Below are 14,200 nucleotides of genomic sequence, written 5' to 3'. Positions count from 1 at the left end.
TCATAAAAACCTGAAAAAGGGCTTGTCTTATTATTGTAGACTAAATATAGTCAAACAGACTAATACATGTATACCGACAAATATAGCTGTTACAACTAATTTAAATCCTTGTTACATGAATTATTTTTGAGTCTCAAGATGGATGTCTATTGTTTATTTACATATGTGACATTATTTACTGCTAAAGTTGTAACTATTGAAAGGTACATTTGTATTAAAACAAAAGCAGGATAAACAACAAGTCACTGTAAGGAATTAACCATAAAATGTAATTGTGACCATGCTATGAATTATTTTTAAAGTCATGATAGTTAAATGTTTGATTTATAAAGGAAGGTTACAGATCATTATTTATATTACAGTTTGTGACAATACTGAGTTCATTAATATGCAAAAAAGATTAAATACAGATTTCCTTAGTACAACAATTTCTCACTGTGATCATGAATCCAATCTTTACGTATGTCACTGTAACTATAATGGGTATAAATCTATACTTTACAATCAGTTACTTATGCATGTTACGGTAACTATAATGGGTATGAAGCTATACTTGACTATCAGTAATATGTTGAGTATCAATCGCAACTACTCGGCCCTTTCCGTCAGTCTTCCGATAAGGACCTCGAACACAATAGTATGAATACACAGAACAGATGCGGTACTTCGGTCTAACCTACGCTAAGAAACTAAACATGTAAACAAATAGTAATTTAATGCTGGGAGTTGTTGACAAGTTTATTTCCAATATATGTAGTAAAAGTCCACCTGAAATAAGTGAATCCATAGGTAGGCCTACAAAAGCAAACAATACATTATTTATATATCTATTATTATGTCTGAAGAAAGCGAAAGTACAAAAAAACGAATCTGTTGACATTTACTCGGATTTGTTTAAAATTGAACATCAGTGGGCATATTTAAATTACAAATTGTTGTCTGACATATTTTCAAGCATAAGAGTACCGGAACAGACATTGGATGTCAAATACATGTATATACATTTGTTTTACATTATCTCTGTTTCTGTTTACATCTGAAACCACGTGGTAGAACTACTTTCAATCCGTATTGTTTCCAAGATTATTATAGATAATAGCCGAGGCAGTTCCGAATGTGTTGAGTATTTGTTCATATGGTTCTTCCCTCCCATTCTTAATTAAAATATTAAACAATATTCTTATTTACTTCATCAATAACTTTCTTATACACAACATACAAAATAATTTTACAAGAGAACAAAACCCATCCCAGCATTGTGAACAAATTATTTTAAAGCTATTTTACACGACCTTCCATACCAGCCTTATCTAAAACTAGACGCCGAGTTTGTGTTCTCTGATATGTCAGAATGATATTGAAAACTATAAATTAAGAAGCACTTTTTTGAAAGCACTGACGATGGTTAAAGCGTTCTCAAGCACTGGAATATGTTTAAAACAGCACACCTCAGATAAGTTATATAAATTCAAAATAAACAAACATAAAAATATTTATTTGGTTTAAAAAAAATGTATGTTTGTATTCCATGTGAAACATGAAATATAGAATGCAAAATGTGACAACATTTACTTTTTTATCACCAAAGCCCTATATTACCAGAGTTATAGAAGTGTCTGCATATTTTGACGATTTATAGGTAATTTATGTGTACAGTAAGTGCCTAAGATTAGGTTTAATAAATTAATTTGTGCAGATGACAACAAATTTACTCATTTCAAATTTTTAAAGTTTTTATAAAAATTAATACAAACGGCTTTAATAATTAATGTACATTGTATATAAGCACTGATTTCCTATTCCCTTGACAGCATTATGTAATAAGCATCTGATAACTTGAAAAAAATGATAATTATATATTAAAAAGAGGGCCATGATGGCCCTGTGGTCGCTCACCTGTATATAGGCCCCCGGAGCGGGGCCAGTTTAAACCCCAGGGCTTTTATTTGAACAAACTTGGAAGACACCCATTAGAAGATGTTTCATGATGTTAAGTTTTTACTACAGACATATAATGAAAAACAATGACCGCCACCCCCCCCCCCCCCCCCCCGGCAGGGCCAATTTTAACCCAAGGTCTTTTATTTGAACAAACTTGGTAGACACCCATAAGAAGATGTTTTATGCTAATATCTAAGCTTTAGCTCATTGGTTTTTTTTAAAAGAAGGTTTTTTAAGTTTTTACTAAACACATATAGTTAAAAACAATGACACCCCTGAGGCGGGGCCAGTTTTGACCCCAGGGCTTTTATTTGAACAAACTTTGTAGACACTTACTAGAAGATGTTTCATACTTATTATCTAAACTCTAGCTATTTGGGTTTTTTCAAAGAAGATTTTTAAGTTTTTGCTATACACATATAAGGAAAATCAATGACCCCCAGGGCGAAGCCAATTTTGACCCCAGGGCTTTTATTTGAACAAACTTTGTAGACACTCACTAGAAGATGTTCATGCTTAATATCTAAACTCTAGCTATTTGGGTTTTTTCAAAGAAGATTTTTTAAGTTTTTGCTATACACATATAAGGAAAATCAATGACCCCCGGGGCGGGGCCAATTTTGACCCCAGGGCTTTTATTTGAACAAAATTTGTAGACACTTACTATAAGATGTTCATGCTTAATATCTTAACTCTAGCTATTTGGGTTTTTTCAAAGAAGATTTTTAAGTTTTTGCTATACACATATAAGGAAAATAAATGACCCCCAGGGCGAGGCCAATTTTGACCCCAGGGCTTTTATTTGAACAAACTTTGTAGACACTCACTAGAAGATGTTCTTGCTTAATATCTAAACTCTAGCTATTTGGGTTTTTTGCTATACACATTTAAGGAAAATCAATGACCTACGTGGCGGGGCCAATTTTGACCCCAGTGCTTTAATTTTGTGCAAACTTGGTAGACACCCATTAGAACATGTTTCATGCTAAATATCTTAGCTCTAGCTCTTTGAGTTCTTTAAAAGAAGATTTTTTAAGTTTTTACTATATGCATATAGGGAAAATCAATGACCCCCTGGGGCGGGGCCAATTTTGACCCCAGGGCTTTAATTTGAACAAACTTGGTAGACACTCATTAGAACATGTTTCATGCTAAACATCTTAGCTTTAGCTCTTTGGGTTCTTTAAAAGAAGGTTTTTTAAGTTTTAACTATATGCATATAGGGAAAATCAATGACCCCCGGGGCGGGGCCAATTTTGACCCCAGGGCTTTAATTTGAACAAACTTGGTAGACACTCACTAGAAGATGTTTCATGCCAAATATCTAAGCTCTAGCTCTTTGGGTTTTTTAAAAGAAGATATTTTAAATTTTTTTCTTTCGGTTGCCATGGCAACCAGAGTTCTGCATGGAATTAAATTCTTTGAACAATTTTTAAAGGTGACCACCAAAGGAACATTCCTGTGAAGTTTGGATGAAATTGGCTTAGTGGTTTATGAGGAGATATCATTTAAAGTAAAAGTTTACGGACGGACGCCGGACGGACGCCGGACGAAAAGCGATCACAAAAGCTCACCCTGTCACTTTGTGACAGGTGAGCTAAAAAGAGAACTTCATTTTTTTATATGATAATAGCTCCAAATACAATAAATGCATAAATCTTCAAATATCTTGCCAATAGATTTCCACCTTTTATTCTTTGATAAACATTTGAAATGCACTCCCAACAACTTTAAGAAAAAGTATTACTTCAATTTGGTGTTTGCCAAAGGACCTTGCTGCTTCACAATAAATTAATAAACTTACGAAATCGAATTTATCATAATACACGCTAAAATTTAGTCATCAAATTCACCATCATCACTGTCACTATCAGGAGAACTTTCACGGGTGAACACATTTATTCTGTTCAAACTTTCAACTAATAATTTCATGTGGTCTTCTGATGGTGTCTGTAGTTGTTGTCTCCCTTGGTCAGGTTTCTGGGAATCTTCTGTTTGACGTTCTTTCATTGGACGTAATTTGACACCTTTCTTTATTAAACTGACCATTTCCTGCATAGGGTCTGCTGTCACTAAAATAAAATATACAAATATATATATTAATTCATTTATGACAAAATTGACCATTCTTTTAGTTATTTGTGAAAAATAAATTTAAATGAGTACAGCAAATACTATAGAAGAGTTTTAGGTTGAAGCAGCAGTGTTTCATGGCTGAAATTGATTCCCTCCAGCTTTTATCGATTCAGCAAACTCAGAGAACTCCATTAAGCATTATTTCATGTACTAACAGTTCCTGGCTAATAGAACAACTAACTAGTTAGCTTGCTAAATCCACTTATATGACTACATTGACCTAAAATACATCTTTATCTCAAGTATTAATATTGTAACTTATACCTACTTTTAGTACTCTCCTGTAATTACTTTGTTAATTGTTTATATCATAATATGATATATTGTATGACTTGTCCATGGATATACTATTAGTATGTAAGACCTTTGACAGGTTATATAGCCACATATAAATGGTTATATAATCCAAACTGCTAATTAAGGATTACATAGCGAACCACTATCAATAAACAGCCATATAACCGGTCAAGTCTTAGTTAGGACATTTTAATAGTGAAAAACTGCTTAATTTTATTGAAATAAACATTAATTCATAAATACAGACAATATGAATGCCACAACTATCTGATGAAAATCAAGTTACAAACATGCAATAGTATAAGATTCTATTCAAAGGCCATTTTAAAAAACATTTTTGCATGTGTGTGTGTTATCTTTAAAGGGTATAAACCTATTTTAATGTAAACTTATTTTGACTTTTACCTATACTCTCAACATTTACACTTTGAAGGGCATAATGTCTCTTTAAAGAACTTTATAACACAGCAAGTAAAATCATAAAACAACACTGACATGCAGCAAGTATCAATACATTTTCTAAAATTCAGTATACTTACAATGATACTGACAACAAATCATAATAAAGCATGCAAAACCAACCTTTAGGTCTTTCAGGCCTCTCAGAAGCAGGTTTGAGCCCTTTCAACCCTTGTTGAATAGACTGAAGATTTGGAGTCTTATCTGCATTGTTTCCCTTTTGTTGTGCCTGAAGACTGTTTTCCTTCTTTCCTCTGTTCACTTTCATAACAGGCAATGTCATTGGTGGGGGCGGGCCAGGAGGTGGGGGTGGTGGAGGTGGGGGCGGCGGTGGCGGTGGTACTCCAGGTGGTGGAGGAGGTACAGAAGTTGGTACAGGAGGAGGAGGCGGGGCACTGGAGGTGTTAACAGCTCCAGAAGCTCCTCCCGCTTCAGGTGAACCTTTAACATATATAGTGACAGGGACATCGTCTGTACCATCTATATTATCTCCACTTCGTGCACGTGGTTTAGGTACAGGTTTACGTTCTGTTTTATTAAATGTAGAGTTTTTAACTTTTTGAACTTTAATAGTTTTTTCAGAGTTTGTTTTTGCAGCAGGTTTCTCTCTGATTGTTGATAAGTTTTTGGTTGTCTGAGGGGCAGCATTTGCTCCTTTTTGACTAGGTGGCTGATATCTTGGAGGTTTGATTGTTGCTGGAGTAGGGTATTTCTGTAATGAGGAAAATAAAAATGTTTAACTCAAGTGCCTATTTACCTAATAAAGACACAATAATTAGCCTAATACTAATTAGCCCAGAATAGCTTGAAAATGTTCTTCTGTGATTTAAGTTCATGCTATATCATTGTAAAATAATACAGATGTTTGTTCTCAAAAATGTTTGTTTGTTTGTTTTGGGTTTTACGTCAAATCGACACAGTATAGGTCATATCGCGACATTCCAGCTTTACTGGTGGAGGAAGACCTCAGGTGCCCTTCCGTGCATTATTTCAGGCACGAACGGGTACCTGAGTAGAACCACCGACGTTCCGTAAGCTAGCTGGATAGTCTCATAAATGATGTTTACTCCTTGTAACCATATGTTGCATGGGTATTACACTACCTAAGATTGTTTAAAGTAATGTTGTCTTCCTGTTTTTATGATGTCTTCATGTTCTTGTAATTGTACATGTAACTAGTGTAAAATACAAATGTTAGAATGAGCTGAGAGATTTATGTTGATTCAAATACTGATAAATTTTGAACATCTTTATAAAGTTTAAATCAACCAATAAAGTAAACTTATCAATTACAAGAGTAGTTTTACTACAAAACTGCATTTCATTATCTGCATTTGTCCTTGGATTGTTAATACATAAAAGCTTATGGAAATCCTTTTCCATAGAGGTGAAATAGCATATCACCAATATCTAAAGACAATAAACATTCAAATCTGACCACAGATTGTGAAGATGCTATCCAGTTAGCTTACAGAAGGGCAAAGGTTCACAGTGGGGGATCTAAACTTGTCCTTCACCAGAAAAGCTAGAAAGTCAGAATAAAACCTTTAGACTGTTAGTGCAAAAGTGGTTCACAATGAGGCATGTACTTTCCCTCCACCAGTAAAACTGTAAATTTGACATGAGTTTTGGTGTGACTTAAAACCCAACCACACAATATGAGAGAAGATTTACCACTTTGAATGTTTTCAATCTATCTATTGTTCTCTTTCTTTCATCGTGTATAAAGTCTTGTTTCTTCTCTAGTTCTTCTCTCTGCATATCTCTTTTCTGAAACATTTACCATACCATTATATATGATTTTTATATCATAACATATTAATTTTATCACATTATCTATATTCCTTTATTAATTGATCAATAAAATACTTGTATTTCTTGTATATACACAATCAACTAATTCTTTTGTCATTGGCCATATCTCTGAACCTTGTTTTGATTGATTTTCTTTTTGACCATTAGTAAATTTATGATTTAGTATTTTGCATGGATGTCAAAATACTAATTTGTTAACATTTTGCTACATTAACGACAACTTACTTTACATTCAGCACTACTTTTTCATGTAATAAGCCAATCTCCACACAGTGATCTCCCCTTAATTCTTCGGCGTAGATCTCTGCCACCAAGGTCCCGATATATCAGAATTTCTGATATACTATATTTTTTCAAAAACTGTTTTATCTACTGCTTTTATCTATCAGATAAGTTTCTCTCATTTATTTAACAAATGTTTATGAATAAATAAATAAATAATATGAATTATTTAGAAATAATTTTAAAAATTATGAGATTATTTTCTACCGAGTCGATATTTTGATATTTTATATTTTTTAGCTTTTTTAATTTATTTTTCATTATTTTGTATACTTTCGATAATTTTTTGATAAACTATATCGAACGTAGGCACCAAAAGTTAAAAATAAAACAGAAAGAGAAAAATAACGTTAGATTTTCTTTGTAACGGTCGATATTTACATTTGAATTTCGACGTTACGTCATGTGACTTTCATCATCATGTGACGTCTTTGAAGGCAGAGATCTACGCCGAAGCATTAAGGGGAGATCACTGCCTGGAGATTGGTAATAAGCATCTACATTGCTTATTCAAATATTATAAAGCATATACTGTAATGATATTCTATAGAAAAACATCTATGAAGTATACATGTTTTGAGACAAATGATTTACTTACTATTTGAATAGAATGATGCTGTTTAAACTTTTCCTCAACTTCTCTTTTTGTCTGTTCTTTGTTTTGAATTTTTGAATTTAGATTTGCCTGAAAAACAACAACAAAACACCATAAAGCACAATCATACTGTAGATTACAAAAGATGTCAAACAAGCACATTTCTTTCATATTAAACTAATATTAAAATTTGGGTATGTAGGAATTATAGTAATAATTAATACTGATGGTGAATTACTTCTGTCCATGGCTTGTAATACCCAATGTTAATGAGTTAGACTCAATGAGGTAATTTGAAGAAACAATTTTTTTTATAGATTTACTTTGTAACTAATGTTTTTGTATTGAAAAGTAGTAAAAAAGCCCTGCTTATCATTGTAATTTCAATAACGATCCTGATATTTATTAATATATTGGCAGGCCTTTTTTTAGAAAATAAAACAAGTGTGGTATTGTTGGTAAGGTATTGTGCTGAACTACTATTAGTATACATTAGTAGAATAAAAACTGGTCTTGAAGTGTAATAATGCAATACTATACTTTAATAACTTTACAATTAAGAGAGGACAGCCACAGGTCAATATAAGTTAAGCGAAATAAAAATTAACTATGTTGGGAAAAATGGGAATATTTAAGATTCCTAGAAATGCCTTGAAGGGCTATGTTATAGTGGTTTAGTTAAAAAACCATAACCAAAATTTAAAGCAGAGAAGGGGGCATAATTTTGACAAAACTGTTGAATTATTTATGTCTCTTGCCTGAAACTGGGGGTGTAGGTAACTAACAATTACCTTGAGTTTGAAGGTACAACCTAAAAGGGTGTACTAAAACTGGTATAGGAAATAAGTGGGATGGTACAGAAAAAATTTAATTAAGAGTCAAGTTATGTCCTCTTACCTGGTAGTGGGGATTATGGTCACTTATAAGTATTTAAAGTTTCAAAGTAAACCCTCAAAGAGCGAAAAAAGGTAGTTGGTATATGTAAACTTAATAACCAAATTTCTTCAAAACTGTAACACAGATGCAAATGCCCAGGTAAATGTAAGTAGGATAGCTCTACCTATTATGTAGATATAATAGTTGAGCAAAAAACAAATCTTTAGTTAAAAATCTGGGAGTTTTGGTTTCCATTTTCCTCTCCTAAACAAATACTAGTATATGAATAACTTCAAGCAAAGAATAATCATCTTATGAACAACTTACTCTTTTATTCCTGAGTTTAGCTCTACGTGTATTTATAGATTTCAATTTATTATTTAACGCCTTCAGTCGTGGATCAGTAATCATCATAGAGGGAAGTTCTTCCTCAGAGCTGAGTTCTTCCACATCCTCTACAGCATCATAAAATACAACACGCTCCTCTTCCACTGCAGTTACAATATAACACTTTGTCATAAGCTTTAAACCTAGGTTTGCCAACAGATAGTAACATCACAAGTTTGATTCAAGCATAATTTATTTAAGTTTAATTGTAAAGAAAGTTTGTAGCTTGTTTGAATTATTTTTGACTCCCCTTCCTGGAACTAACCAGTGCTGGAATCATAGGAAGTAAAATTGTCAAGTCACTAGCATCACATACATGTATTATCCCTTGGTTGTGATATAAACACCTTGATTACTAGGTAACAACTCTACTTTATTGTAACATTGTAAGCTTACAAATGGTTGGCATTCACCTGAAGAATGTCTATAGATGTATTATCATTCAATTAATGTCATCTTCAAAGAGGAGGACAAAATAGCATACTTCCTCTACACAAATTGTCAAGGAAAAAATATTATTTGGTTAGTATTTGTAAATATGATTTGTAACATGACTATATATAACTACGCTAAAAGTCTCTTGAGGAGCAAGTAGCCTAGTGTATAATAATTTGAGCCTTACTTGAGTCTTAACCATGTTTTTTAACAAACAGCATCAGTAATTTAGTCATACAGCTGACTGAACAATGATTTTCATTCTTACCCTGCTGGAATGGAAAGAGATTAGCCTTTATCAGTGTATTGCAGGCCAGTCTGTATATCGATGGAGTCATTCCAGGCTCCATACTGTTGGCTGACCAACTAAAATTTTCATCTTGATATTTCCAAATTCATTAATGGACAGTCCCAAAAAATGAATACTGGACAAGTCCATTAAAAAAATTGTTAAAAAACAGTTTTCTTTAAACTCAAGGCTTAAGTTAAACGTTTAAGTATTATGTTTATTCAAATTAGCTTCCTACATTTCTATATTCATACCTTGAATATTCCTAGTGATTGCATCTCTTTGTGTTTTGACAAGTATTTCTTCTTCCCGGAGAATATCAAGGTGAAGGTCATATATTTTCACCTGCCATTCAAACGTCTGGTTTTCTAATCTCATGAGTTCTCCCTTAATTCCTGGCTTCTCCTCCATGCTTGCAATCTATAAACAACAACAAATAAACACATTTAAAGATTTATATTATTAAGGCATAATTTGCTGCTAAATATCAATATATAATGTACTGTTCTCACCTCATAAAAAAAAAATTAACTTCGAACAGTGCTATGTAACAACAACTGTCAGGCAGTCTGTGCAACTAATTTTTCTCAGTGTTTTATAGTCAAGCAATAGACATGCAGACATTTTCTTTGGTTAACAAAGGGGAATAATTCAGTGAGATCCATGTTAGAGTTATGGATCTTGAACAATAACAACTATGATCACAGACATAATCATTATGCTAGACTTGATATGAGTAGAATAGAATGATGTGGATGACTTAAAGGAACTTCAATGAAGTACGTTAAATTTTTATTTCTTACATCGATTAGCTAGGGCACTTAAACAGAACAATATGCAAAAGATAATTAAAAAATATAAGTTAGAAATATATTTAAAATCATATTTTTGTGCTATTTTTAGCCTGATTTTAGCAAAAAGCATTGCAACGCTTTTCATTTTTGAAAAATTCTACACATTTAGAATACTTTTCCTGATAAAACGATGTGACAGAATGATCTGAAATTTTGCGCACAAGATAGACCTTTATCAAATGGGACGTTAATGTAAAAAAAAAAATGAAATTCCTTCATGTAAAAAAAAACCCCTCAGTGGAGTCCCTTTTAAATAATAATATAATTGATAAAAGTTATTTTATCATATAGCTGCTAAATTTTATGATGGATTTTGCATATTACATTATAATCATATTTCGAAAAAAGAATTACAGAAACTAATATTCAAATACTTAAAAAGTTAAAAACACAAGATTGTTGAAAATAACAAAATTTATTTTCTTCTCTTACAGAAAAAAGATTGATTTATTAATTCTTAATTACATGTATAACATTATCAAATTATCCTTTTTCTATAATATCAAATAAAAGTAAACAAAATACCATTTCTTTAACTTTATCCCTTTCTTGAACATATGTTTTCTTTTTGCTATGAAGATACTGTAAATTTTCTAAAGAAAGATCTTCTCTGACCCTGAAAAGTAAGAATGATTGCAAATTTGAGTTTATAACATAAATGTCTTTAATAAGTTATTATTTCACACACACAAGCTTCAATCTAATTAAAATCAGCTCCTAAATTACGCTACGCATTAGGATCTAACATTCACCCATAGGCAGTCACCTTCTCGTGGTCTTTCAAACAACCAATCTTTGGCGAGCTTTCATTATTTTGAAAGCAATGCGGTTTCCAATTTTAACCCTTGGAAAACCATTACTGAGTAGGTAATTTTCACAATATCGAGAACAAACATGGTGTTGTCTATACAGACGTCAGGTAAACTGGCAAAACTATCTTGCCCTTAAAATTGACTTTATTATATAAGTTAATTGTTCAAAATTATTTTCAAACATTTTTTCTAACAAAAATAAACAATTTCTTTAACTACCACGGATAACGGTATTTTGATACTTCTTCTAATGCCTATCTGTAAAAACTGGTTTGATTGCATGGCTAAAAATAGCTTTCTCAGGAAATCCGAATTATAAAGAAGGCGAAACATATACGGTCGTCATCAGATCTACATGGAAGAAATAAGTAGATCTGAACTTTAGTCAGATTGACACAAGCTTTTACCCAGGTACAGAAATCACTCCTTCAACAATATGATAAATTGAATCCACAATTTGAGAATAAAAGACAGAGACAGATTATGGTTTTGTGATACATTATAGATTTTTGTTTGTGCTATATATTTTAGCTAATTAAAACAAGCAGGTATTAACCTAGCAAGTGTATCAAGAATCTGTATAATACTTTTTTATTGATCTTTTTGAGTCAGACACTTCCGCATTAGGAAATAATCATTGGTAACAGCATTACAGGATGGATACAACAACTAGCAGTTAACCAAATCACTACAGGAAGTATATATGTTATGTTATGTGTAGTACTCAACTAGCTAAACCAAGCTCTGTAGACCCAAGGCTCTCCTTAATAAGCCTATCTGGTGGATAGTTATTTGAAAATGATCAAAGTCACCAGGTCTGGCCAAATAAAGCCCTAATGATTCATTGTATTGATAATTATGTACCAAACAATCCACACTTTCTCCTCCCACCACCCCAAGAACAATTTACTCAAAACCTCTGGCTTCTATATATTGAAAAGTCATTTTAAATCTTGAATAAATCAATACCCATTTATATTATTGGCAGAAATGAAACACATTTTTATATAGAATAACACAATAATTATTTTTGTACAAGTAAAAACATCAAAATCAAACAAAAACCTTAAAGATATGGGCCGAAATAAACCAATTCTTTAACATTGTACCTGAAATATCTCTCTAGGGCAATAAGTTGAAAAGACATTTGGCCAAAACGTTTTCTATCTTCCTCCAATCTATCAAGGATTCCTGCAAAATATATAAATTATATAAAAGATTAACAAGCCAATTTAAAATTTATATTTTCCCTCCCCCATCAAATGAAAAAGTCAAGACATAATAACAATTCACACTTAATGCCACATAATAGTATTTTGATACATTTTGATTTTAAGCTATATTTCATTCAATCGTTTTTTTTTTTCAGTACAATACTAACATACAAAAGTAAACTATACTCTGTATGGGATTTATGTTCATGCCCTCCAGCATAAAATCACAAATGAACATAATACACTATATCATTGAGCCATTGAATCACCTTTAACTTCCTGCCTTAGTTTGTATAGTAAATGAGATAAATCTGCACTCATTAGTTATCATTCATCTAAACATGCACTTTGATTTTGGAACAATATAGTTGATATTATATGTTAAACAAATATTTTTTAATATAACCAACATATATTACCTTTTAAAATCTTTTTGGTTTTGGAGTAATACTTCATGTAGTTATCTTGAATCATGTCTAGAGCTTGCTCATATTGTTGTTGCCACTCAATCAATTGTTCACAATATTCTCGCCGTAATCTTTCACCATTGTCCGGATTCTGAATTTCAGATTTTGCTTGCCTTACTTTTAAACATGACACTTCACGGAGATCCAGAAAAGGTTGCAGAAGGTAGTTAAATAGCTCAGCAAGAGCAACATTTAGTTTGAACACAGCAGTATCTTCCCTACTGTAAACATCAGCCATTTCTGTCATGTTACTAGCATTTTCTCGTTCAAAGAGCACGTTCTTTAACTCCTCTTCTGCTATCTTTATGGTTTGATCATAACCCTGTCTCTTTAGCTCACTTATATTTTCAAAATATTCTTCCTGGCAGTGTTCTTCAAACATTGTATCCATAAGTAACTTTTCTTTACATGTTTCTAATGCAAGAGGAAAGTATGTGTTTTCTAAATATGCACATATATCATCAATATTGTCTGGGGTTTCTTGATAACTGACATAAGCCCAGAGACCCCAAGGTTCTTCAGGAAGGTCAGGTAGATATGGTGATAATGATGGATGAATAAGGCACAACAGATCATGAATTCCTCGTAACTCTTGGAAACTGAACAGCCCAGATCTCCCATGATGCTCAGCTGTGTCACTCACAACACGGTTTTTCAATCTGAAAATATGATATAATTATAAACATGGCTATTAAATTAATAATTATGTCATGCACATTGTCAAAGGAATCAGCAAAAACAAGATGAGCTCATAAAACAATGTCCTTGTCCAAAATCTATAGATAAAATTTACTTTATGAACATTTGATCGTTTATTTCAAAGTCATAAAGAGGTCATGGTTACAGTTCCTTACACATATACTAGTAAATTTATGTCAAAATGAATCTCTGAACCAGTACTGTGGATTGCCCAAGAATGAATTCTTTAGCTGTAACAATGAACAAATCATGGTCAAGGTTAAAAGTTGTTTGCTTAAAGACAAGAATTGGATACAAACAATATGCCAGGACATTTTAACAGCCAGTACTGAGGTCTGGCTCCATGTTGGTGTAAAAAAAGACCTGACATGATCACTACTACTACAGCTACATGATGAAGAAGTAAACATACCTGCAAGTAACTGCTACTTTACGATCTACTTCATTCCAAGATACAAGGAACAAAAGACGTGGTGGGATTGTATTACAAGTAAATGGGTTTTCTTTAATTGCTACCCATCCTTCTAAGCTGTCTGGCTGGTCAAAACAGCCATATAATGCTGGTTCTCCCATATCTCACACACTTGAACCTGAAACATTATAATGGAAAACAGTTATTAAATTTGTTCATTACAATCCCAA

General features: G+C 32.4%; 1 protein-coding gene across 1 annotated transcript; it reads right to left on the bottom strand.

Moving 5' to 3' along the window:
- Positions 1-2,128: 2,128 nt before the first annotated feature.
- LOC132726624 (junction-mediating and -regulatory protein-like) lies at positions 2,129-14,174 on the bottom strand. The gene is made up of 10 exons (XM_060711970.1): positions 13,971-14,174; positions 12,812-13,518; positions 12,288-12,369; positions 10,892-10,982; positions 9,767-9,932; positions 8,729-8,892; positions 7,529-7,615; positions 6,508-6,603; positions 4,957-5,545; positions 2,129-4,013 (listed from the first exon to the last, which is right to left on the bottom strand). Exons 1-10 carry the CDS (start codon positions 14,129-14,131, stop codon positions 3,778-3,780), a joined length of 2,379 nt encoding a protein of 792 aa, XP_060567953.1. The 5' UTR covers positions 14,132-14,174; the 3' UTR covers positions 2,129-3,777.
- Positions 14,175-14,200: the final 26 nt, after the last annotated feature.

The sequence above is a fragment of the Ruditapes philippinarum genome, unplaced genomic scaffold (assembly GCF_026571515.1).
Source record: "Ruditapes philippinarum isolate M1 unplaced genomic scaffold, ASM2657151v2 ctg2537_1_1_1_1, whole genome shotgun sequence".
Lineage (NCBI taxonomy): Eukaryota > Metazoa > Mollusca > Bivalvia > Venerida > Veneridae > Ruditapes > Ruditapes philippinarum.
This window is presented reverse-complemented; position numbering and strand designations above follow the sequence as displayed.

Coding starts and splice junctions, on each gene's coding strand:
- LOC132726624 (XM_060711970.1), bottom strand. CDS start 14,131: ATGGGAGAACCAGCATTATATGGCTGTTTTGACCAGCCAGACAGCTTA. Junction 13,519..13,970: donor AAAGTAGCAGTTACTTGCAG/GTATGTTTACTT, acceptor TCATATTTTCAG/ATTGAAAAACCGTGTTGTGA. Junction 10,983..12,287: donor GCCCTAGAGAGATATTTCAG/GTACAATGTTAA, acceptor CTTACTTTTCAG/GGTCAGAGAAGATCTTTCTT.